General features: G+C 32.6%; 1 protein-coding gene, 1 long non-coding RNA gene and 1 pseudogene across 3 annotated transcripts; all 3 read right to left on the reverse strand.

The window, feature by feature from the left end:
• Positions 1-1,546: 1,546 nt before the first annotated feature.
• LOC144998215 (uncharacterized) lies at positions 1,547-3,544 on the reverse strand. The gene is made up of 2 exons (XR_013660199.1): positions 1,926-3,544; positions 1,547-1,795 (listed from the first exon to the last, which is right to left on the reverse strand). It is a non-coding gene; the product is annotated as an uncharacterized LOC144998215 (long non-coding RNA).
• A 590-nt stretch (positions 3,545-4,134) lies between these two features.
• Positions 4,135-5,416, reverse strand: LOC145036176 (ferredoxin, root R-B1 pseudogene; annotated as a pseudogene). The gene is made up of 2 exons (XR_013678433.1): positions 5,291-5,416; positions 4,135-4,777 (listed from the first exon to the last, which is right to left on the reverse strand). The product of XR_013678433.1 is annotated as a ferredoxin, root R-B1 pseudogene (transcript).
• Positions 5,417-10,358: 4,942 nt separating this feature from the next.
• Positions 10,359-12,175, reverse strand: LOC145036183 (large ribosomal subunit protein uL1z). Its single transcript, XM_078984649.1, has 6 exons — positions 12,065-12,175; positions 11,774-11,811; positions 11,181-11,400; positions 10,939-11,104; positions 10,647-10,852; positions 10,359-10,563 (listed from the first exon to the last, which is right to left on the reverse strand). The coding sequence occupies exons 2-6, from the start codon at positions 11,776-11,778 to the stop codon at positions 10,510-10,512; spliced, it is 651 nt and encodes a 216-aa protein (XP_078840775.1). The 5' UTR covers positions 11,779-11,811; positions 12,065-12,175; the 3' UTR covers positions 10,359-10,509.
• Positions 12,176-26,516: the final 14,341 nt, after the last annotated feature.

Raw genomic sequence — 26,516 nt, forward strand, 5'->3', positions numbered from 1 at the left:
ACACAAATATGGACATTTTTTGCACTTTTGAACAATTACATGTACATTCATTATTTTCAATCAACAAATTTGTTTATTTAAAAGTTTGTTATGGAATCATAAGCTAGAAAGTAATAAAAAATGCAGTGTTTATAATCATATTGTAAATGTTATTCGGGTTATGGAATAATAATATGGTTTATTTGGTTCTTTTCAGTTATATTAGATTGTTAGTCATGTTGTGAAATTTATTCGGATAATAACCTATTCGGACCGATTAATACCCGAACCGAGCAAACATGTATTAGGTTAATATGTTTGAGTTTCAGTTCTTCCATTTAGCCTTATTTGGATTTCGTGTTATTAGACCAGTTCGCTTCGGTTCCAACCTGAATAACATCCCTAATCTAAGGCGTTGTTTGTTTTTCAGAACTAAAACTTTTGCAGTCTATGGCCATATCTGCAAACTAGTAGAAGAGGTGGACAAACATTTGCAGTCTACAAAAAGATGATTGTTTGTTTTTTTAATATCCGTTAGCTGATAAAAATAAACTGAAATTTAAATAAACTGAGTTTATAAACTTAAAATATTTTTCAACACCGAAATTTAACTAATTGATCTTACAAAACTGGAATAAAATCAATACCACCGTAATATTTTAGTTTTACAATAACAAATTTATTTAAAGTAATTCATTTCATATTTTGGATCGAATTGTTCAGCAATTTCATCTCGTAACGGAGATATATTCACGGTCCACTGAAATACCACATGTCAGAAATTTAACAATAGTTTTATTGAGGTTGGAATTCAGAAATAAAAGCATAAATTCAGAAATAAGCACCCTCCAAGTTTCAATTTCATAAATCTTCCATAACAAATAAAAAATTCAAAATCATCTTCATGGAGGCCGGAAAAGTTCATAGATAATAGTATCACAAAAAAGCAAACCTATGTAATAAAATTCTGGAAAAAATCAAATTCAACCCCATGTTGTCTCGGTATGAACTAGGTATGAAACATAAATCCCAAGAATGACAAAATGTAACAAAACAATTTATGTAATTCGAGTTCATCGATTTCATTAAGGAACAAGAAACTTCTAGCAAGACAAAATTCAAGACCTTACCTGGTAGAAGTAGCTTCGACAAAGGCAGATAGAAGCAAAGCAAATTCCGACAAATGAAAGAGCAGTAGATTCCAACAATGGCAGTAGCGGTTTGCAACGACAAGGACTCGGGTGAGGGAGGCGTCGACGACGATGGCACTGGTCGAGGGGATGTTCGCTACAGAGGAGAGCCGGTGATTTTCGGTGTTTTTATAGAAAAAAAGAGGTGTGACCTAAAACTCAAAATAATTATTTAATAATTTATTTATTTATTATTTTGTTTAGAATAGATCTGCAAGAAAGGTATTTTCGGCCGCAGACATTTTTTCAGGCCTTTTAACGTGCATACATTTTGAGATGTGAAAATATCATATTAGCCCAACGAACTTATCGCTTTTGTTTTAAAAAGTTATCAAATTTATTTTTTTGTACATAAGGGGAATGAAGTAGATTATCAATGGTTTTAAAAAGTCATTATTGAAGAAATGATCGGGTAACCCGGTAAAATGTAAGCCATATCATTTTCCACATATAAGAAAATTAAATTTCAACCGCATCTTCTCCATTTTTCCAATAGCAGTATCCTTCCCTTCAACAATATTGTTGGTGGTGTAATCTTTTGCAGACACAATCACCTTTTCTCAACCTCCCAAGCTTTTTTCTCTACTGAAACCTTCTGCAAAACCCAACATCGTTGGAACTCGCACCTAGAAATGACACTAACTGTGTATCAGATTATCACCTAAAAAATCCATTTTTGAAATCTTGCCTAAAGTAATTGACGAATCATTTTAAGAACAATTTGGATAACTAAGTATAGAAAGATATTGTATTCACCAATTGTGCAGTTCCAACCAAAAGCAACTTGAAAAGCTATCCGATATTTTTTCTGCTTCCTCCACCATAGCTTGTTCATCTGGAAACCCTAGTACAAGGGTACACCATTAAATTGCTAACAACATTTAAAAGGGAGCTTGGCATATGAGCAATTTGGAGCATTTATGTCGATTCTAGGCATTTTGAGAAAAATTATTAGGCGGGTTCAACTTCAAAACAATTAAAATAACTAAACATTGACAACATTAAACTCGTAGTTCAGAAATGGATGATCTATTTTGTGATATGATGACGAATACTGACGTGATCTCGTCTACTTCTGCACAAATATTGTAATTAAGTGGAAAATAATGGAATTACTAGAGAATTCAAGGAATTCAACATATAAAAGGATGTGAGATACGATTCAGTTCACGTAACTCTGAATTCACACAAATCAAATTTTTAAAACCATTTCTAGGAAAGATCAATGAAATACATTTGAGAACAGAGACTTCCGGAGCTTATCCCAAATGTTAAACCACACTTCACGATTGGAATTGCAAACAAGAAAACCCTTTTGTGCGACAGATAAGGAAGAAACCTTGCAGGTAGATAGAATAGTCGAATGAGATAGAAGAAAGAGGTAGCAGAAGGCGGCACCGGCAGTTCTTGTAGTTGTGCGGAGGCGGTGTCTTTGTGGTGCGTCTTCCTTGTGGCTCCCATTACAATACAGATTTACTAGGGACCATTTAAACCAATCACTTTATATTTCAAAATGTACAATTTTAAAACAAAAGTAACAAGTTCGTTGGGTTAATATGATATTTTCCCTTTTGACATCTGTAGATGTCTGTCGTCTTCTAAAAAGCAAATAGACTTCAAAACTCTGCAGACGTAAATGTCTTCTCACCCGTAGACATAAATACTTAAAAATAGTTTTTTGCAAAAAACAAACACTGCCTGATTTTCCCTTAAGCAACCTATGCAAAGCCATAAAGAAAACGATTGAAAAACAACTTATCATATAAATCATTAGGTCTCGGCTTAGTGGTGTCAAAGACGCAAGCATTCCGATAAATTGTAAGACCCAAAAAACAGTAAGAAAAATATCATCAAGAATTATCTTTGTTCAATCTTTAGTTGAGTTTGATCCACCCACATAAACCATCACTTAGCTATAGTAAGTTTGGCTATTTAATTTCTTATTAGATGCTAATTTGACACCATAATTGACATGCTAAAGAACAAGAAACAAAAATATGTTCAATGGAATCAATACCTTCATCATATAACATAACAAGCACACACAACAAAGTTTGGGCACAATGATATATCATTCAAATTAGTTATCTGTAACCAATTTAGGATAATTCTTCATCCCAAGGTGTTGAGTTTAATATACACTTATCCTACATTGTAGTAACATCTCATATAGGGATGCACAAAAGAATCATATTCGGGCCAAAAATTTGATCCAACCCAAAAATCGAATTTAACTGATTAGACAAAACCAGATATGATAAATATGATCTGTTGGATTAGGAAACACATCCATATCCTGTGTATACAACCGTGTTTGACTACCAATCAAAAACCGAAGTTGTGAGATTATCACATGATCAAGTGCTCTTTTGGAAAAAAATGTTAAATAATCGAGATTTTTCCATTCAAAAAAAAAAACATTTAGAACTTCATTAAAAAATTTCTTTGCATTCTAGATTGTTTAACCATCAAAACATTTCTTGTAAAACCTCCAAAACATTATATCAACAACAAATTAAATAACTAATTGATGGAAATGATTTTTTTCTACTACCCAAAAATCAACTTTTTGAAGGGAAAAAAACCAGTATTTAAAACCGAAAGCAATTTCAATCCGCTCAAACACCAAGCTAAACTTACAATGACTCAATTTGGATTCTTCTTGCGCTTTCACGTCGCACTTGTTGCTTAGGTATCTCAACTAGTGAAATCAACACCAAATTTCAGTTTTACATGAAATTCAATGTAAAATTGCTCAAATTCATCGCCATTTTTACACAGTTTCAACGTTTAGGAATAACATAACACCATATTTATTGTTACTTACAATTTGTTTATTCAACTTTGAACTTTATAAACTTTAAGAAGATGGAACTGATGTTATTATTCCATAACCATTAAGGTGCCTTATTGGAATATTAAGAATAGATATGCGTTAAGAAAATATTTCTTTACCTTAATTCAATATCAGAAACGAGTTTTAATTTCACTTAATCACTTATTACTAACAACAAAAACTAACATTCCGCATCATAAAACACATCCAATTCTAGACAACAAAGTTTCAAAACCTTCTACCACAAACAATTCAAAATCCAGATAATAAACAAGAACCAACATAATCAGAAAAACATACCAAACTCAATAAAGATCACCTTCTTTGTGTGTATGAATCACACAATCAGAAGTAGGGTAAGAAATACAAGTCAACAAGTATCCCTCTTTCATTTGATTATCATCAAGAAAAGACCCATCAGACTGGTCAACACATCCAGTAGCCATCTTTCCAGCACAGGTTGAACACGCTCCAGCTCTGCAAGAATATGGCAGTTCAATTCCAGCGTTTTCAGCTGAATCAAGAATGTAACAATCATCAGGTGCTTCAAATTCATTCTCTTCTCCATCTGGTCCAACTAGCTTGACTTTGTATGTCGCCATGGCTGTTGTCCTGAAAGACGACCCTGATTTCAAGCCAAAAGCTTTTGAGACGCTCTTGATTGATGGAAGAGTGGAGGGGGATTTTAGGAAAGCGCTGGGAGTGGTGGAGGTTTTCGGTGTGGTTATGATGGTGGTTGGGGTAGTAAGTCTGATGGCCGACATTTTGTGACCTGAAAAACATTCGAAAGTTAGGGCTTCAATTCGCTATGTAAATGATAACAATTGAATGTATCAGAGACATGATCTATGTAAATTTCGCAATCCTTTATAGATTTCAACAAGTAATTTCTCATGCATGTAAGCTCTCATCGCAAACAAAAAGTTTTCCCCAATTTTGTAAATTTTGTAAATTTCTACTTCCAAAGTTAGAAGCTGAATCAAATCAAGTTCAATTTGTTCTCGATATATGTCGAAGTATCAATAGACGCAATAAGCTACAGTACACGCGATTCGAAAAGGAACACCGCTGAAACAGATCTAATCAAACTCAGATGATAATCTCATGACGATATCAACTTAAATCTAAGATTTAGAGCACACATGAATGAATTACCAACCATAAGGACATGAACAGATACAGATAATACAGAAAACTACGGCATTAACTATGAAGATCTCTGGACGAAAATAAAAATAGCATAAGAAGAACAGATCAGAGAAAAACAGGATTTGAAGTTACTTACGGGAGAGAAATGCAATGAAGCGGAGGAATCGAGGTTTATGAAAAATTGAGAAGGAGGGTTTATTTATAGAGAGGAGAAGGGGGTTGGAACTTGGAAGGTGGCGTTTGGCATCTATAGAGAGACGAAGAATTGAGTTAAACCAAATGATACCCTAACTGCACAGACAAACTCGCCGCTTCTTTTTTTTTTTTTTTTTTTTTAATTATGAAAGAGTTAAATCTTTGTTTATACTTTATACAAATATAAGTTTTGTTTTTCCCTTTAAAATATATAACAAAAACAAGTTTCCAAATAAATTATTCAATTATATTTCATATTAATACTAAGATTATGTTTAACGTACTGGCTGAAAAGGTAGTTGTTAGCTGAAAAGCTAACTGTTAAATAAACTGATAAAAAATAACATTTGGTAAAAATAACAAGTTTTCAAATAAAACTAGCTGAAAAGATAACTAAAATATATAAAATTACATAAAATGATGTAAGAGTATGTGTTTTTATAATTAATTAAAGGGTGTATATGAAAAAAATTTAAAAAGCTCCTAAAAAGCTAATTTAAGTAGCTTTTCAAAAAGTTAGCTTATAAGCTACTTTTTGGCTTACCAAACCTGAAAACATAAAAAAAAAAAAAAAAAAAAAAAAAAAAAAAAAAAACTCGAAAAATAAGTTAGTTGTGACGCGTCAAATACAACCTAAGTTACTCGATGATGGTACATCGAATCTCCAATGTGGCCTGTGAGAGTGTTTTGACATTGTAAACTTTTCAGACTCAAATGTCATATCTTTTCTAAACTTCTCGTTTCTGAAGACCAATGAATTTCGATAAGTCCAAAACACTCAGATTAATGTTAGGCAAACCGTTTCGAGTATCAGTTCTTTTTTATTGTCTCTCATTACTGGCTGATATGGTAGCATGATGTTAAAAATGCATTCATGAATATTTACATGATCAACAATGTCTAATTTATGTTCATTCCTCTTTTCTAAAACATGTTAGTCAACTTAAAAAGGATTTTTATTGCCTCAAACAAGCATCTTGTGCTTAGTATCACTGGTTTGTTATTTATCTTTCTTCCTTACATTTCCATAGTAACAAATTCGATACTTCCATCTTCATGTTTCATTACAGGCATGACATTATCTATCTACTTCTTCATGTTAATGACATTATTCTTATTGCATCATTCACCATGATTAAGTTTTCATCTCCTTCCTTTCAATCAAATTTACAAGTATTAACTTATGTCATCTCTTGTATTTTAACGGAATTATGACCTCGCTCAAATTCTAGACTCTTTCTTTCTTAGTATGTGCTTTATGGCACTACAAAAACATTTGAATATGCTCTCATGCAATCCTCGTAACACATACAGACATAAAATTCACATTTCCTTCTAACAGTAAACTACTTTCAAATACAACTCTTTATTGTATCCCATTTGGTGTTCCTATTCGAACCGAACTTTCCTCATCCTGAAATAACTTATGTGGTCTACCAAGCTTGCGTCTATATGCATGATCCTCGTAAGCACTATATGAATGTGCTAAAATGCATCATTTACTATCTTCAAGGCACTCTCAAGCATTGTCTTCAACTTCATCCATCATTGGTATTTCGTTTGGTCTCTTACATCGACATAAAGTTAGTGGGATGTCATGAAACACATCGATCTATATATGTTTATTGTGTCTTTCTTGATGATAACAAGTTGTCACTTGTTTCGGTGTCAAATTTGAATGTTGTGATGTTGTTATTGTCGTTGTAGAGGTTGTTTGGTTTCATAATCTTCTTTTTTAACTTCATTGTCATTTGTCTCATGCAACGATATTCTTTTGTGATGTAGATTGTAACCCAAATGATAGGAACCTAGTAGTCGAGGTGCAAAATTTCATATAGGAGTTCAAGGTTCAAACATTGTTTTTCTAACACTAGTGCTCCATGATTTATCCCCCATGTGATGGACCCGAGGTTGGTTTGGTCCGACATGTTGGAAGTTCAAGTGGTACAATTTATTATTTGTTTTTAAATTTACATGTATGATCTTTGCCAAATTAGAGTTCTAGATGTTGCGTCTTCTCACCAATGTGCTCATATATTAACGAATGAGTTACCCTCGAAGTAGATATTTTGATTTTAGGTCTAGTTTGAACATTTGTAAACTACGATTCGAACCGGAGAAGATTTGTTAAATAAATAATGTTTAGTGTTGCTTGTTTATTTTGTATAGACTTTAGGGGGTTATATGAATTATTGTCAACTGTCATGTATTTTATTGCAATTTACGGTATTTACCACAAACTCCAAGGTTTTTGTTTGTCTCCATTCAATAAGGAATAATTTGTTTAGAGAAAAAGAATTGCTAATAAATAAAGTAATATTTAGTAGTCGATCACATTAAGCTCGTGACTACAGTTGGATTCGTACAAGGCTATCTTTTGTTATATTATACTTCTTGTTCAACATTATGTACTTAGTATAATAAATATCTATATAGCCTTAAACTCGGATCATTTATGCTCTTATTAATCTTTGTAAGTGTGCTTTTTCTTTTCATACAACAGTTATATTGTTCCACAAAAATGTAACATTTTTTGTTAAAAGGTTTTTGTTGTTGTACTTTTGTATATTAGTATCATTGTAATCGAGCTTTGATTTTAGGTCCTAACTATTTTTCATTTATTATCTAATAACATGCTTTATAGAGCTAATTATTATTAATATACGTTTACTAAAATATTTCAATTGGAAGCACTAAAGACCCAAAGTCTAAATTGGTCACATAAGAGGTTTTTAGAGCTAAAAAGAGGCCCTACAATTCTACAAATGATTGAGTGGCTCTTAGCCATGACTAATAGGTATTCTTCATTTCGTCTATTCGTAACAAAGCCACCTTCTTTCTCACTCAATTAATATGTAAAGAAATTTATTAAAATAACTGGTCTTTCCTTTACATGAATTTTCATCATAGATAAAATAAAAGAATTTCAAAAATGCTAAAAATAACCATGGTTTTCACAGGCGAATACAACTCTTACAAGAAATTTGATTTATTTTTTAAAATACTTTTTTATTTGTATTATAATATTAAGTTTTGGAAAACCCGTCGATATGTAGAAGTATCATTTAGATGCGCAATAGTTTTAACGCATAACTGAAAATTTCATTAAAACTTGACGTTCATATAAGAAGAAAAATGAAAACAGTAAACTGTACTTAGGTTTATAATATTAATGTTATAAAATATATAATAATATAAAGTTACACCGATTGTTACAAAGAAACATTTCTCCTACATTATTATAAACATTTAAATACAATATAAACTAGATTTTATCTTATGGGTTCTAAAGAAAATTTTCCAATTAAATAAATAACATCTTTAGAGCTTTATTCTAAGACCGCCAGATTTTGGCAACGCCATACGGCGTTATGTTGATTTGGCAGTCTCATAACGGCGCCATAACGCGAACACACCGTCCCATCCCTCCCATTATTAGTTGTTACGTGATGACGCGTTGTCATGGTAATGGATGGTAACATGTAATTTTTCGAACGCTGATATATTTAACCCGTTTAAAACGGTAAATTCAAAAAACATATTACTAATTAATTTTTTTTAAACTATATAAATAAATATATACCTCATTCTTTTTACCTACACTTCTATTTCTTTATATCTATCTCTATTTCTTTTATCATTCAAAAACACAAATACAAAAATCAACCAAACACAAAAACTCACTATGGATCAAAACCTGAATACTCCTCCTCCAAACATAAAAACATCCACTCCAAAAGATTTTGCGGGATACGAGGGCTACATGAACCTTCTCAACTCGCAAAACTCACCACAACTTTCATATTTCAACAATTTTTTCAATCTCGTCTCACCCACACTACAATTCTCTACCTCGCCTTTTATGCGACAAAATGCAAACATTCAACAAAACCTTTTTAACACATTCGGTTTCATGCGACAAAAAATCACACAACCCCCACCCACGCAATAAACGGTTGTCGAGACACAAGTCGTGGGTAGTCATAAAGCATCGGGAAAAAAAGGAGATCAAAAAAGAAAGGGTAAGAGGTCGTGGTCAAGGCGGAGCAGAGCAAACAGAATCACATCCAACATGGTGGACACCGGAGGAAGAGCATGCGTTGGTGGTGGCTTGGTGTCTGACTTCAAAACAACCAACTTTGAGGAACGATATGAGGAGAGTTGTCTTTTGGGAAGCCGTAATTGTTAAATTCCGTACAATTTTGAACAAGAATGACACATATCGAAACCATGATATGCTTACTGGCAAATGGACTCAAATTAGTCGGAAGTGCACCAATGAGAGCATGAGGAAATGAAAAAAAAAATCGACGTCCACACGGAAATCACAAATAAAAGATATGAATTGCAACGGCAGCATTTTGAGTTCTTTCGTCAAAAAGCCGAGCAAGATCGTATATCGAAGGATTTGATAATTCTTACGACAAACAGAGAAAATATATCACCAAAACGAGCTGAAATGACACGAAGGATAAAGGCAAATACTGATATCAAATACTTGACGATGAATAGTTTCTCAGATCATGTGTTTTTAGGACTATCGTATGTATTTTGGTCAACATATTTTTTTGGCTTTGTAATGTTCTTTTGGTTTGTATGGTCAACATATTTTTTTGGCTTTGTAATGTTTTTCTTTTGGTTTGTATGGTATTTTTACTTTACTATTTTAATGAAATCATGTTTTATTAATTTGTATGTTTTTTATAAATATGACATAAATAAAAAAAAATAAAAGAAATTAGAATAATAGAATTTAAAAACATCCAAAAAAGAATAAAAAAAATAGAAAACAGCATCCCAAATTAATTTGTGTCCATTTCCAGCTTGAGTCTTAAACAAAAATCATGGTAATGCAAAAGTAATTCCATATTGTTTAGTTTCTGAAAGCTTTTAGATTTTATGTCTTTTCACCTTTTTTAAATTTCACAAATTTCGATTCTGTTTATCAAGTTAAATAAACACTTTAAAATAAGCTACTTCATCTTAACTTTACCAATAAGTAGACCATATTAAAAACATAAGCCTCATTACCAAAATCCAATACAATTAAAAATTAAACATCCAACAAAACCAAAAAAAACACAAAGCAATAACTGCTTCCAAGTACTCAATTCTCACTAATATTTGTCTCCAAACAAAAACAAATCCCAAAAAAACAACCTAAAAAATACGCACGGGCTTTCCCATTGTTGTCTTCAAATACAAACACCTCACCTGTTATCAATCATCCAAACAACAACAATTAGTCTCAAAAACTTTTTTTTTTAAAATTTAAACTATTAAAAAAGAAAACTCACATTTTGCCAATTCTTCTTCAACAATGAAACAAGAAAGTTAACACTCATTTGAACATTCTGGAAAATCTGCTTCTCTTCCATGCTGCAGTTTCCAACAGCAACTCCCATACACAAAACCTTCTTCAATTGAAATTTCACAGTTGCTTTTGTTTCATTAACTTTTGCTTCAAGGGATTCTTGATGAGAAACAAGTGTTGGGAATTTTCCTGAATTTTAATATATACAAATATAAGTAAATAAAAAAGATTCATATGTTATAAAGAATTCAAAACTATGTTTATAAAAACTCTACCTGCTTTGTTAAGACCAGGGCCTAACAAACGAGGAATCTGCTTAATGACAGATTCAGAAGCTAAAAAAGCTTGGTGCTTTTTTGCAAGCTTTTTCACAAGCTTCTTGTTCTTGTTCAGCTTCTTGAGACCTTCAACATCCATGTATTCAAGCCCAATCTTTTGAGCCTATACAAGTATTCAAGAACATGTTAATTGAGATTTCAAAGAGATGAATCCTTCATGACAATGAGAAAGCTTATACCTCTTCAACATGTTGGGCATCTCCAAGCATGCATACTTTCAATTTAGGCCTAGGAATGTGAGGCAATTTCACTGTTCCACTGAAACGTTTGTCCTTTTGTGGGTCGTAGTTCTTGAGTCCAATTTGGAGTTCAATGGTTTCAGTGAAATTACGCTTCTTCTCTTTTGCATCTGTGGTGATTTGAGTAATCGCTTCTCTTAGGGCTTCACTCTGAAGCTTACTGTGAAATCAGATATTGAGATATTAGTTGTTGAATTAGTTGTGAATCAGCTGAAATATATGTGAATTAGTTTTAAAATGATGCGCATTTATAAGAATCGGCATAGAAACAGAGAGAAAATAGTTTCAATTTGAAGAGCAACACTATAAATCACCTGTGGATAGAGAATACTACACGTCTATTGGAATTGTTAAATTAAAAGTTCATTGAACATACAGAAAGTAAACATAATCTTGATTAAGCAAATAAAAATTCGATTCGATTATTAAAAACTCGCAACAAATGTTAAAATCTCTGAATAGCATGAGTCGCATAGAAGGTAAAAAGTTTTTGAGAAAAGGAAAAACTCAAATGGCTGAATCTACACACATACCTCATGGTTGTTAACTGTTGCTGCCTTAAACTTCACTTCTGCATAGACATAAAACATAGTATAAACTATCAATTTCATAATCAATCGTATACTACATACATACATAAAAAAAAAAAAAAAAAAAAAAAAAAACCTAAACCGTTCATCAATCGAATACTACATAACATTTATCGTCGTCTGCTCCAAATGTACAAAGAAATGGAGCATACAAAATCGATTAAACGGTTATGATAAGATCAAGATGCAAATAACAGGACAGAATGAAACTGAGAGGCTAAGGAAGATCTTTACCTTCTGTTAGAACCCTATCAGGGTAGCAGCAGTGCCGAAGAAGTTCAAAGGGAAACAGCGGCCGAGCTATCCAAATGAACTTAATATGGAGGCGAAACCCTAATTGGGCCTGGGTTGCGGAGGTATTCACTCTTCACTCGAAATTATATTATGGGGCCGAAAGCCCGGAATCTTATACTTATCGGCCCAATTTCTTTTATATCAATTTGTTCATTATACTTTTATTCTTTCTAGGTTGATGTATATTGTCTTAGGATGGATAGCTTATTGGTCGATCCGATCAGATTTCGGATTTTATTGGTTGTTATTATTAATCGGGCTAATTATAAAATGGTTGCACTTTAAGAGGGACTTTATTGTTGCAATCTTTTAGTAGTTCAAAACAAAGCATAATAGGTTAGTGATGTGTTTGCAATTGGTTGGATTATTAAAGACTTAGGGATGAACAGTTTTTTCAAAATCCCGATATCGTATCGATAATGTACCGAAACCGGTATCAAACTGTACCGAATTTAAAAAAATATGGGACGATACTTGGTACTCTAAATACACAAAATTCAGGATTCGGTATGTCGGTACTGGTACTACCAAGTATCATCCATCAAAGAATATACTCGACATTTAAGATATATTGGTGTGAAATATGGAACTTGTAATTCATCAAAGAGTGTACTCGACAATGACAATTCAGCACAAACTCTTTTCATTGATTTATACTCAAACCTTAACGGATAAAAGAGAAATAGTGACTTGTTGAGTTGTTTCTTTGACTCCAGTTAAATGGGAGTGCTACCAAGTAAAACAAAATACTTATTAATAAATCTCCAAGTTATAGGGCATACAGCCCAATGAGGACCATAATAGGCTTCCAAGTTTAAAGTAGACTGATTGTTGAAGAATATACCTTGAGAAAGTGTACCCTTCATATATCTTAAAACATGCAAGGTTGCATTGCAATGAGATTAACAAGATTTTTTTATATTAAATTGGCTCAAATGTTAGATATCATAGGAAAAGTCTAGCCTGGTATGCATAAGAAAGTGAATCTTGTTAATAAGTTATATGTATGAAGTTGATTTAGTGAGAGGATCTGACATGGATGTTGTTAAATGAACTTTAGATTGATGAGGAATAGAGAAAATATATACATTTGTCATAGAATATAAATGAAGTAACTCGTGGATGAACTTATTGATGTACAAGTTGTAACGTATTTTTCCAAGTATGTTATGTATTTATCTTAATGAATACGATTTTGGTTTTGGTTGGCATCGCGATACAACAAGGTGTTGGTTTCAACGCGTGACAAATGTATTAGTCGTGATGCAACCTTATGTGGGTTACAACGCGTGGCCACCACAACCCAAAACCCCAGGTCTCGACTTTTTGACCTTATTTAAAGGCTCTAACTTCTAGGATTTTCTCATTTATCCATCCTCCATCTCTCGGAAATCATATAGCTTAAACCCTATCCTCTTATCCTCATTTTAAGTGTTCTTGGTGCTTTTGGTGTGACGTTAAAGAAGAAGTAAGTGATTTTGTACACTAGAATCTAGATCCAAAAGAGTTTAAGCTTCATTATTATATATATTGTGCTCTATAAGTATTCAAGTTTGAATATTTATCATATTTTGCTTATATAATATGCATTTTAGGCTCATTATTAGGTCTTTATTTCTTGTATTCCTTTTTGCTTGTATCCTTGGAGTTTGGAGAACTCCAAGTGTAGCGGTTGATTGGGATGGCTTTTCTAGACTCAATAAGGTGAAAATAGGGCATGCTCAAACTCTCTTTGAGCCCTGCAAGAAGGTTCTAGCCTTTTTAGGCTTGTTTTAGATTTAGGGTTTGTGTTTATTATTTTAAAGGCTTGCATGCTAGGAAAGTTGAGATTTTTATCCATTAACTTCTTTAAAATGTTTCTAGAAAGTTGTAGCATCTGGTTTTGTAGGAAATATTATATTTATGATTAGTTTATATGCATTGTTTATTAAATTATATTCCTACACAATATATGCATTGTTATTTACATTATAATAACACGAAACATTATATTTACGATTACTTTACACTACAATTTTAATGGACCAATATACAGTCGAAGCTCTCCTTTTTAGTTTGCTTATTTCCAAGCAATGTAGCATATACCCACACCAATCAACTGTCTTTCAGTCAAGAACTTTTATTAGCTTTCTAACAAAAGCAATATTGATGATCCATCATTATGATCCCGCAAAGGTGTTCATGAACAACGTAATTAAATTTACTCAGAAGGTGTTGCTTGCTTTACCTGTTGCTCTTATATTTTAAAATAATTCTCGTTATTGACTTTTTCCTCATTGTATTTTTTTTACATTCGTGATATTTACCATCAACAATATCACAATCAGAAAGTGTTCTGAAATCTATGTTTCCCAATGGTAATCCTAGCATTGCATGTATTGTTTCCTGGTCTATATGTAAACACTTACTTTCCACCCTTATAGAAAATATTTCTTCATCGAACTTATTCACCAAGTAATAAGCTAGCTACGATGGTAATGTTGTCATTTGAATGTTCAACAACCCTAAAAAACCAATATCTATTAACATTTTATTTGTTACACGGAGAATGACTTCATTGTTAGGTACAATGAGTTTGGTAACATCCGTTGTTTATCCTGCTAAACTCATCATCCACTTTCTTGTAAGCATCTACTGTATTATTGGTTTTACTTTTCTTTAAATCTCTCTTAATTAGCCTATTTCTTCTTCATCCACAAGTTTTCTACTTTCAGATCATTCGTGTATCTTCTTTCTCTTTATTTGTTCTTCCTCATGAAAGACAACCCTCTTGCTTTTTTTCCTACAATTTTCAAAGAAAGAAAGTATGTAAATTTAGCAATCGGAGTCCTAATTTTGTTTGATTAATATTCACATTTCAGTATTATTCTAAATATAATTCAGCCAAACCGTGTTATCCTCATTAATTTAAATCATTTCATTTTACATTCACATTCTTGAATTTTTTTTTATTGATCAATGTCATCAATTTCTCAAAAACAAACATAATAAAATACATTGAATGAGTTATGTCAAACATAAAGAAACTATAACGGTACCTTCTTCGTGTGGTTCATTTACAATATCATCGCCATCTATGCAGATTAGTGAAATATTCTTGTTAGAAAATTTGCTTATGAACATTTTGTTTTTCAATCTTGAACTGCTCATTCTGCTTTGCAAAATTAGTCATTCTGGTTTGAAAAAAAAAAAAGGAAAAAATGTTGATATCCAAAAAGTTTTTAACTTGCATGGAAGGTCCAAAATTAGGATTTTTTTGTGAATTTTGTCCTAAAATTAAGAATTTCCCATGAAATAGGTTCCTGATGAATGTAAAAAAGACAATTTTTCCTTTCATTTCTTTTTTCCCTTTTTTATTTATAATTTATTATTTAAATAAATAAAAATTAACGAAATCCACATACCCCCTTTCTACACTAACCCATCGTACCACTTCTCTATCGTACACATCGGGAAAAAACCCAATTCCTCATTTTCGTCTTCATCGCATCACCTGCAAATAAATAAAATAAAATAAAATAACCTTGTTCTCGCTTCCTTCTTCTTCTTCATTTCCGGCTACTGATTCTGACAACCATTCTTTTTCGGTTAAAAGTCTCCTAAACTTCTGCCAGTAAGTTCTTGAAACATTAAAAAATTCTGACCCAAAAATTTCATATTTGATTTAAGCAAAACAATATTTCAAAATATTGTTTATACATCCCGATCAAGTAAATATGTCAAAAAAACATCAAAATCAGAGTGTCCCATAAATAGAATCCATATGGTGTGTACGATGCAGTCAACCCGAACTCTTCCCCTTGGAACCGGGAGTACCTGCAACATAAACCAAAAGCCATAAACACAAAACTCAGTGAGTTCCCCAAAGTACCGCATACCATACACACAATAAACATATATTGAGTCCCGCCTTGTCTTCGGGCCCCGTACGGAATCGGGCCCCACCCGACATCGGCCCCCACCAGGCATCGAGCCCCGCTCGGTAATAGATCAGGCCCCGCCCAACATGCATACAACATATATCAAATAATCACATACACATGCAATAATCATAGAGATTCATAGCATACGATTGTCATCGGACCCCGTGTGACACCCCCAAAATCTCGGCCAGAAAAGACCGATTTTCATTTATGTTTTTAAAATAATTTTAGAGTAAATCATTTTGATTTGAAAGAGTTGCGGAATTTGTTCCCAAAAACATAACGTGATAAAATAATATTTACCAAAGCATTTCATAAAAAAAATGTATTTTCATTATATAATCAAAACTTAGGATGTCATGTTCCGATACATACTATAAAACATAAACGATAACATTACAAGTTATTCAACAAATATATATATATATATATATATATATATATATATATATATATATATATATATATATATATATATATATATATAGACTTGTAAACAAAACCACTTGATGATTCATCCATCTTATGCCCTTACACCACTTCCTGTAATACAAATAAACTGAGTGGGTCAGGCTTGGGAGCATGATGAGCATATAGGGGTTTCAACCCACAATAAATAATTATATTTAATTCCACCAACCAACAATAACCAAATTACCCATTCCCGTTATTCTCACTTTATGTCACTAAAATAACTAACACAAGGGACATAGTCTAAGAATATTTCATCGGGGCGACAACACATGCATTCGGGGGTTTCCCGACAATATATGTCAAATAAGGAAACCATGAGGGGGATGGAGTACAGCGAATGAATACCCAAGTTCATTAACACCTACAGGTGGCGAACCTGCTAGCGTTCCACAGGACTATCTAGAAAAGTCTGTGGTCGTCATCTAAACTCCACTAGATGACTGAATCAAAAACAACATCGAGGCTTCTCATCTGTTTATCACACAACTATCTACCCATGTTCTACCCGACATATTAGTAGATAAAAATATTTTTTTTACATAGTTTAAAACCTGTATAGACACATACACATAACACATATTTCATAGAGAATAAATCATATCTATGAGATAGAAGAAAGTGAATATACATTCACGCATATAACAACAAAATATACACATAACATGTATTTCGTATAAAATACTTCATAACTATGCGTTAGAAGAAAGTAACCACACACTCACTTGATCAAAAGATGATCGGTCAACACTACGGCTTGTAGAAGTAGTATTCTTTGGTAGATCTGGAAGATCTTCACAAAAACCGGACTCCTCGCGGGCAGAGCTTCGGCTCGAGAATTGCACTTTTCGGGATCTTCGGGGCTTCGAGACTTGCTTTGGGGCTTGGGATTAATATCGGGGCTTTGGGATACTTCTGGCACGCAAAACAATGCAAAACGGGAGAGAGAGAAGAGAAAAAGAGCAAAACTCTCGGCTGCCCTCGCAAGCCTTTTATAAGAGGTTGAGGCCTCGCATTACGTTGGGCGTAATGCCCTTACGCAGGGCGTACTCCTCTGAAGTCGTCACTGCTTGCGTCATCGGAGCTTCGACGTCATCGCTTACGAACCCGGAGCACTCGAGTGGTACACAGGGCGTACAGCACTACGCTGGGCGTAGTGTTGATCAGAACGGTGACTCCTCCCCCCTTCGGATATTATCCGATATATATATATATATATATATATATATATATATATATATATATATATTAATTATTTAATGAACTTCAAAAATTCTTATCTTCATCATACGAACTCCGTCTTCGACGTTCTTTATATCCGCGCGTAGGTGAGACTATGCTCTACAACTTTTGTTTAGACTCCGTAAGCTAATTTTGACTCTTATTTTTAGTAGGTAGGGACAGGAAAACTCCGTTATAAATTCATAACTTCTTCATCTGACGTCCGTTTTCGTCTGTCTTTTCACCAATGCGCTACTATCAACGAGATCTTCGATTCTCGTTTAGATTGTTTCAACCAACAATCACTCGATCTTGAATCGAGTATTCGGGCTGCATACTACTAAGTCGAAACTTAGAAAAATCATAACTTCCTCATACGAAGTCAGATTTGGGAGTTCTTTCATGCACGCTCTCAGTTTAATGAATTCTAAGACTTTTGTTTAGATCACTAAGGCTAAATATCGCTCTAACGTAAACTTCACTTTTTACGTCATTCAGCGTTGCCGGTTCTGTCCCGAAACTTCGACAGGTCATAACTTCTTCGTTATAACTCGGATTTCGGCATTCTTTATATCTTCGGAATCCTTGTTTCAACCACTACATCTTTATGCGAAGATATCGGGCTTATCTCACACTTAATTTTGACGCTTATTTTATTCTTAATTCATTAAATTATAATAATTAAGAAATAAACACATAATTCATATAATACTCAAATATTTCATCATTAATACTCGAAAAAGAGTTACAAGGGTTAACTTAGACTATTACATCAATGATAATGCCTAGCCTGGAAACTCGGGCGTTACACCCCGCCCAACACGCATATAAACACATAACACATGCAAGAGTCACACAGACAGCTAGCATAAACATGGGCCAACATTGGTGCATTCGACCCACTAAACCTAGTGAGGAAAACTCACCTTGAAAAGCCGAATGAAACGAGTGATCCCTGACTGTTGGTCCTACAGCTCCCCGAGTTATCAATTGCCACATAAAAACTAATTAACATTTAGGATCTACATCATAACCAAAAATCTCTACTTGGGGGTAAAAGGAACATTTTACCCCTAATATAGCTTGGTCCAAGAATGAAGACCATAACTACAATCCAGTGGGTCCAAAAGTTAAACAATCCATCACGGCCCAAAATACGGCCTAATTTCCAATTGGACCCAACTCCTTCACATGGGACTTAGCCCAAGACCCAATAACATACTTGGCCCAAAAACTACCAAAATCAGATGGCCCAACTAACCCTTTTAGCTAAAATACCACGTAAAGTTGCTAACTTTATGTCCATGAATAACCATAAGAAGCTCTAAAGCTCAAAAAGGACCTAAGGAAGGACTTAATGGATGCATGAAGTCCCTAAACTCCATAAAGTTGATATGTTTATGCCAAATGAGTCCATGAAGACCTTAGATCTGAAGGAATAAGCCTTTAGAACGTCCTAATCCTAACATCCATCCAAACCATGGCTAAAAACATAACTCTTTAACCAATAAGAAGATCTAAACATCTAGCAACTAAGATAATAACTTGATACCTCAAACTTATTAAAAATAGGTAAAGGTTTTGGATCCAAGACCTCCTTTTTAGGCTAAGCAACTTCTAGCTTCTTCAACTCCTTCAAGATGCACAAAATGAACACCGAAAGCTCTCCAAAAGCTCACACACTTAACAATGGAAGATATGACTCGATTTTAGGGTTTATGGACATAAGAGGCTGATAACGAGTCTAACAGTTAGGACCTAATGATATTATATAGGATTTGCACCCTAAAATTAGGGGTTTTTTTGGGTCTGACCACGTACGTTGTGCGTACCACCTTGTACGTTGCACATACGTGCATGCCTCCGCGATCCTTTTGATTCATCTACGCCCCGCGTACACCAGGCTTACGCCCAACGTACGGCCTCAACGAAGACCACTCATGAAGGCCCAATCCTCAAAGCCCAACAATAACTTACATGATTAAAATAATTTAATACATGATTAAAAATGAATAATACTTTGGAACCATAAGGCATTACAATTTCCCCCCACTTTGATCATACTTCGTCCTCGAAATCCGTTGTCCCGAAAAAAACTCTGGATAGTGATCCCCCATTTCCTCCTCAGGCTCCCACATCCACTCTGACCCCTTACGGTGCTACAACGACACATTTATCAGCTCCACAACTTTATTGCTCAAGGTTTTCGTCCTCTGATCTAAAATTGTCACCGGCCTCTCAATATAATTTCGGTTTTGGATTGGCCGGTTCGACTCGGTTTTGCGGTTTTTTTTGCACACCCCTATTAATATCCTCTAAAGGTACAGTTGCATAATCATCCACTTAACACTTCCACAGCTGAGAGACATGAAATGTGCTATGAATCTGACTAAGCTTGGTTGGAAGATCAAGACGATATGCAACCTGGCCCACCCGTGCCAAAACCCTAAAAGGACTAATATACCTGGGGACCAGCTTGCCCTGCTTCCTAAACCGGATGATACCTTTCCGAGGTGACACATTCTGGTGAACTATATCTCCCACCTGGAACTCCAAGTCTGACCGGCGACAGTCGGCATAACTCTTCTACCGACTTTGAGTTTTCTGAAGCCTGCTTCAAACCTGCTAAATCAGCTCAATGATCATGAGTACCACTACAGTACTCCCCATGACTCACTGACCAACCTCGCCCCAACAAATCGGGGTTATGCATTTCCTTCTATGGAGCATCTCGAAAAGAGGTCGATCAATGCTAGCGCGATAACTATTGTAATACGAAAATTCCGCTAATGGAAGATAGGTATCCCAACTCCCACCAAAATCCAACACGCACACACGCGGCATATCCTCCAGAGTCTGAATAATTGGTCCATGTGGTTTGCAAAATATCTCATTTTGAGGAATTTTATGGAAAACGTCACGTCATTGGTCCTTGTGGCTTGCAAATTTTAATGAATGACCCTCTTGCCTTTAATTTAACTTCTCAGCTGTTAGATTTTTCTGAAAAAAAAAAACTCTTTTACCGTTATACCAAATTTGTATTATATTACAAACCTCAAGGACCATTTGTGTAATTTTATAAATTTGAAAATTTGTATATACAAAAACCAAATTTGTATTATACTACAAACCTCAAGGACCATTTGAGTAATTGATAACTTTTTTTTATATCTTTATGGTATTTTGGTTTCTATTTTTATTTTATAATTTTAGTTATTTATTGTTTATTTATTTTGATTCACATAAATAAACTTAAATTCGATAAACCATGTCGAAACCGTTTTTGCTTTAATTTTTCTTATTTGTGAATTGAAGCGTTAATGTTTTTTTATTTATTTTTATTTTATGCCTTTACTCTTCATGTTTTTTACTTAGATGCTCCATAATTAATATCATTATCAACTTTATTTTTGCATTTATTACTATCACTATTTCACTTTTTGTTTTCTATTTTTTAAAAATAATTTTAGTTATCTATCATTCTTCTATTTTATTTATTTATTTTGATTCAAATAATGAAAAATAGAAAAACAAAAACTCAAACAAAAAAAATTGTAATATACTCTTAGTATATTAATACATTTTACATATTTTCATCTTTTTTATTTGTTTTTTTTTCGTATTATTTTTTAATTTTTCACATTTTTATTTTTCAGCTCGTTCGTTTTATTTTTCATCAATTTGATAATTTTTTTTTGATCTTTTTCAAAAAGTGTAAAATGTATGAATATATTGGAGTATATTACAATTTTGGTGTTTGAGTTTTCTTAGTTTTTTTTTGGTTATTTATGATTTTTATAATTTTTTTTTTTATTTTGATTCAAGTAAATATGAGAGAATTTCATATATATCCCTCTTAAACCTCAAAATATTATATTTGCCCAGCTTAATTTCTTAATATCATATTTACCCTTCATAAACCTTCAAAATATCATATTTGCCCAAATCCTTTTTTATAATGTTTTTAATATTTTATAATCATTTTTTAAAACTTAAAATTACTATAATAATTAAAAATTTTAACGATATATCCTTACGTCTATGATAATGGAATGTGAACTTCTAAATCGTTGAATGTCGTCCTCTTGACAAACAAAAATATTCATCTTCAATCATCTTTATGGAATCTATATTTTGATCGTTTAGTTTTTTTGTTGTAGATGAAGGATATTTTAGATATTACCATTGATATCTGATGTTTAAAAAGTGCATATACGATATTTTGATATTTAAGAAGGGCATATATGGTATTTTGATGTTTAAAAAGGACATATATAATATTTTGAAATTTTATGAATGGTAAATATAATATTTATAAATTTTATGAAGGGTAAATATGATATTTAGAAATTAAGTTGGGTAAATATGATATTTTGATGTTTAGGAAGGGTATATATGAAATTCTCCCATAAAAATTATATTTGTATTTGTAATTTCGGTGTATTTTTTTCTTTATATTTTTTACTTATTTAGTGGTTACTTTATATATGTTATAACATTTTAAAATTTAAAAAATCAAATGGTTTGTCTATTAAGAATTATTTTTTCAATGTGTGATATTTGCGATTTATAATTATTAAAATAGGAAAACTAGCTAATATTTTTTAAATATAACTTGCAAATTGAATCTTATTTTTATATGAGATATCAATAGTTTAAATTCAGGATAATATTTTTCAATTTGATAATAGACTAAAATAAAGAATAAAAAATAATAAGAATAAAAAAAAATAAGAGTTGTACTCAACAAAATACGTTGTTACGATATTTTACACTAATTTTTTTTGTCATTTACTTGAATCATAATTAAAAATATTAGAAACACTATAAAAAATTAAAGTTATATATATATATATATATATATATATATATATATATATATATATATAATTTCAAATTTACAAAATTACACAAATGGTTCGAGGTTTGTAGTATATCGTAAATTTGGTACAATGATAAAAAAATTTTTTTTCATAAAATCCAACAGCTAAAAAGTTAGATTTAATGAGAAGAGGATATTCATGAAATTTAGAAACCATAAGGATTTAGTTTTTCATAAAAATTTTCAAAATAAGTTATTTTACAAACACAAGACTAATTATAAAACTTTATTTAATATCAATATCTTTATTATCTTTATGGTTTCAAAATCCATGGAAGATTTTTCATTACATATCTCAATCTGTGGAATAAAAAGATTTTGCTTTTCATTTTTTATCTCTTCTTTTCCTATTATTATATTTGTTATTATAATTAAACAAATGCCCCACTTATCCTACCATAATGTCACTTTATGCTTTAGTATTTTAAAAGGTTATTCTTTAAAATTTAAAAGTCGACAAGAATGAAAGATGAATTTTTGAAATTTGTAGAAATAATAAAATGACTTTTTATTTATTCTATAAAATTTAAAGATGTAGACGAAATGATAGAGTATACATTTTTTCAAAATTATTTTATATAAATTGCATATATTAAACTCCACTTTTTTATTACTAAGGCAGTGAAGCCACTAAAAATAAGTGGGTATCCATAAAAAAAATCGCATAGTATACAATAATAAAAAGATAAAAACAAAAATATCATTAAACATAAATTTCAATTTTTATAATAAAGTTATATTTTAAAGTTCACATCTAAGTTCTTTTATTTTACGAAAAAAGTAATTACATTTTTAGTCTTAACATTTTTAAGTGTTTTTTCTATATTACGATCAAAACACTATTCATAAAATCTCACATGAGTTATGTCATTAATATATATATATATATATATATATATGCAAGATGGTTTTAGATCGAGTGTTACAACAACTTTCTTCTCAAGCCCTAGCCATAACATATATATATATATATATATATATATATATATATATATATATATATATATATATATATATATATATATATATATATATATCCCTGCTTCACTTCGTCCCTACTCCCTAGTGACTGTGGAAAAAACGAAACATTTTCGAAAAAAAAAATAAAAAAATACACTACTAGAATTTTTATGAGGGGCCTCCCGGGTTACCCCATACTCTACATTGAATCTGCATGTGTACAAAAGCGTATTAAGAGTTCTTGTAAATGTTCTTCTCAGCAAATAAGTTAAAGGTAACCTATGCTTAAGTCGAAATATAATTTTATAAGTAGATTAAATGGTGTGTGAGTTAGAAATTCGAATAATCTGTAGACAAAATTTCACAAACAGTTCTAATTCTTTTTTAGTTTCTTTAATATACTCCTTAGGCTAGAAGGTGCGTGGCTGGGAAGGTGGTACGGGGGTTGGAATCGCAGTCGGGATACAACACGAGCGTTGTAGGGAAGGTGGTGCAAGATCAGAGTGAGGGGAGGCTACCCCACCCCTTCTCTTCATTTCATTGGTCTTTTTTTTTTTTTTTTTTTAAATTTCCAACGATAACATTAAAAAAAAAAAAAATTCCAACCACTACAACAATAAGTTTTTGAAAATTATTTTTTTAATACATTTACCACTCTATAAATACCAAACAAACCTAACATAATTTTCACACTTATTTCTACATATTCTCTAAAAATATTCACTCAACCAAAATGTCATCATCATCATCTTCGTCCTCTGATTCGATGGCGCATGAAGAGACATTATTTGTTGGTTTCGTCATGGCAAAACAGTGATATATTTTCAAAACCGACAACGTTAATATTTCACGTTCACGACCTTAAATAAGAAGACATCCGTTGAGGAGAAATCGTGAAGACGGACATAAGTGTCTTATAGAAGCCTATTTTGTTGACAACATCGTGTACGCTGAAAAGTTTCGACGAAGGTTTCGGATGAGGAAAGAATTATTTTTATGTATGGTTGGAGATTTGGAAGACCGATTTCAATTTTTCCAATGGAAGCGAGATACAAGACGCAAACAAAGTTTTTCTCCAATTCAAAAATGCATAACTGCAATTCGTTAGTTAGTATACGACTTGGGGGCAGATAAATGGGACGAGTATTTACGGATGTTTGAGCGTACCACACATGATAGTAAGTACAAGTTTGCGAAATCTATTACTTTGATTTACAAGCAACAATATTGCGTAAACAAACCATCAACGATGTCCACCAATTATACACAGTGCATGAAAATAAGCATGGGCTCCTGGGAATGTTAGGTAGTATCGATTGTATGCATTAGTCTTGGGCATTGTGCCCCAACACATGGTGTAATCAATACATGAGAGACAATCATAGAGAGTCAACGATTGTTTTAGAAGCAATCACATCATATGATTTTTGGATATGGCAATCATTCTTTGGTCCAGTTGGTGTAAGCAACGACATCAATGTTCTAGACCAGTCGTCAATATTCAACGACATTTACCTTCGAACGTCGCACGATGTACTGTTTGAAGCAAATACGGTAGCATATAAACGCGGGTACTGTCTTACTAACAGGATATGTCCCACCTTATATGTTTTTGTGAAATCATTCACATGTCCGAGCGATGCAAAAGTAAAAAAGTTTAAGCATGCACAAGAGTCAACTAAGAAGGACGTGGAGCGAAATTTGGTGTGCTCAAGTGGAGTTGGCAAATAATATAAGTCGGGGAACGATCGTATGAAGTGAAAAGGTTGCAACATAATGTATGCGTGCATCATATTAATATGATTTTAGAAGATGAAGGAAGAATGATATGCCGATACGATGAAAACGAAGTTTTGCCAAACATTGAATGAGTAGCTGTTGCTACACAAGAGTATGTGTCAAATATAAGAGAAGTACATGATTGCGACATTTATCACTCCCTTCGTGTAGATTTAGTGGAGCACATTTACAGGGCTCACGTACAACCCTAGCCAGAGTATTGGAATGATGATTTGTTTGACGAAATAAATGAAGATTTAGATATATTTGCCGAGGATCCGAGCGAGGATGGCGATGACGATGATGAAGACGACAATTCAAAATGACGTATTTTTTTGGATATTATGTAATTTTTAATTATGTTTTCTATGTTTTTTTTATAAATCTAGGTTGTGTTTTTTGAATCTTGTTTTTCTTTTGAATATTGATATTTTATTTATTTACATTTTTAAGCAATGAAATACTTTTATTTTAATTAATTTTAAAGCTTATTAATCATTTTTAAGGAATTATATTTATTCTTTGAATTATAAAACTTAAAATTAAATTATTATTTTTTTTAAAAAAAAGTGAAAGGTAGTGAAAGTGTAGCGATCGTCTTCTGAGGTATTAATTAATTTAATTTCTTGAATGTTAGTGGGCTTTGATTGGTAATTATCATCTTGGATTGGATTGGACCTTAATGATTTTTGGGCCGAGATGTAAGCTGCCCATAAGCCGTACGCGGGGCGTAGTGTCTTTAGTTTGCGCGGGTTGTGAGAGGCGTACGCGCAGCGTACCTAGAGGTACGCCCAGCGTACGCGACCAGGTGGCAAAACCCTAATTTTAGGGTTTGAGACGTATTTAAACCCCGTTATAGCCTCTCATTTAGCCTCCTCACTTATCCTTCACCCCCAGAAAACCCTAGTTCGTCCCTTTTTCCTTGTTGTGTGTGTGTTTGATCTTTTGGACTCATTTTTGTGAAGAAAAGTTGGGAAGAAGAAGAATATAAGTGGAAGAAGGAGAACTTGAGTACCTTGAGCTCAAAGATCTGGGATCATTCCTTCATTTGGCATTCAAAAGAGGTATAAAGCTTCCAACTTTCCTCTTGTAAGCTTAGATCTAGGAGTTTTTGGAAGTTTGGATCTTTTAGGTCCAAAGGAAGAACCTTTATCAT

Source organism: Lactuca saligna, chromosome 1, assembly GCF_052625555.1.
Source record: "Lactuca saligna cultivar CGN05327 chromosome 1, ASM5262555v1, whole genome shotgun sequence".
NCBI lineage: Eukaryota > Viridiplantae > Streptophyta > Magnoliopsida > Asterales > Asteraceae > Lactuca > Lactuca saligna.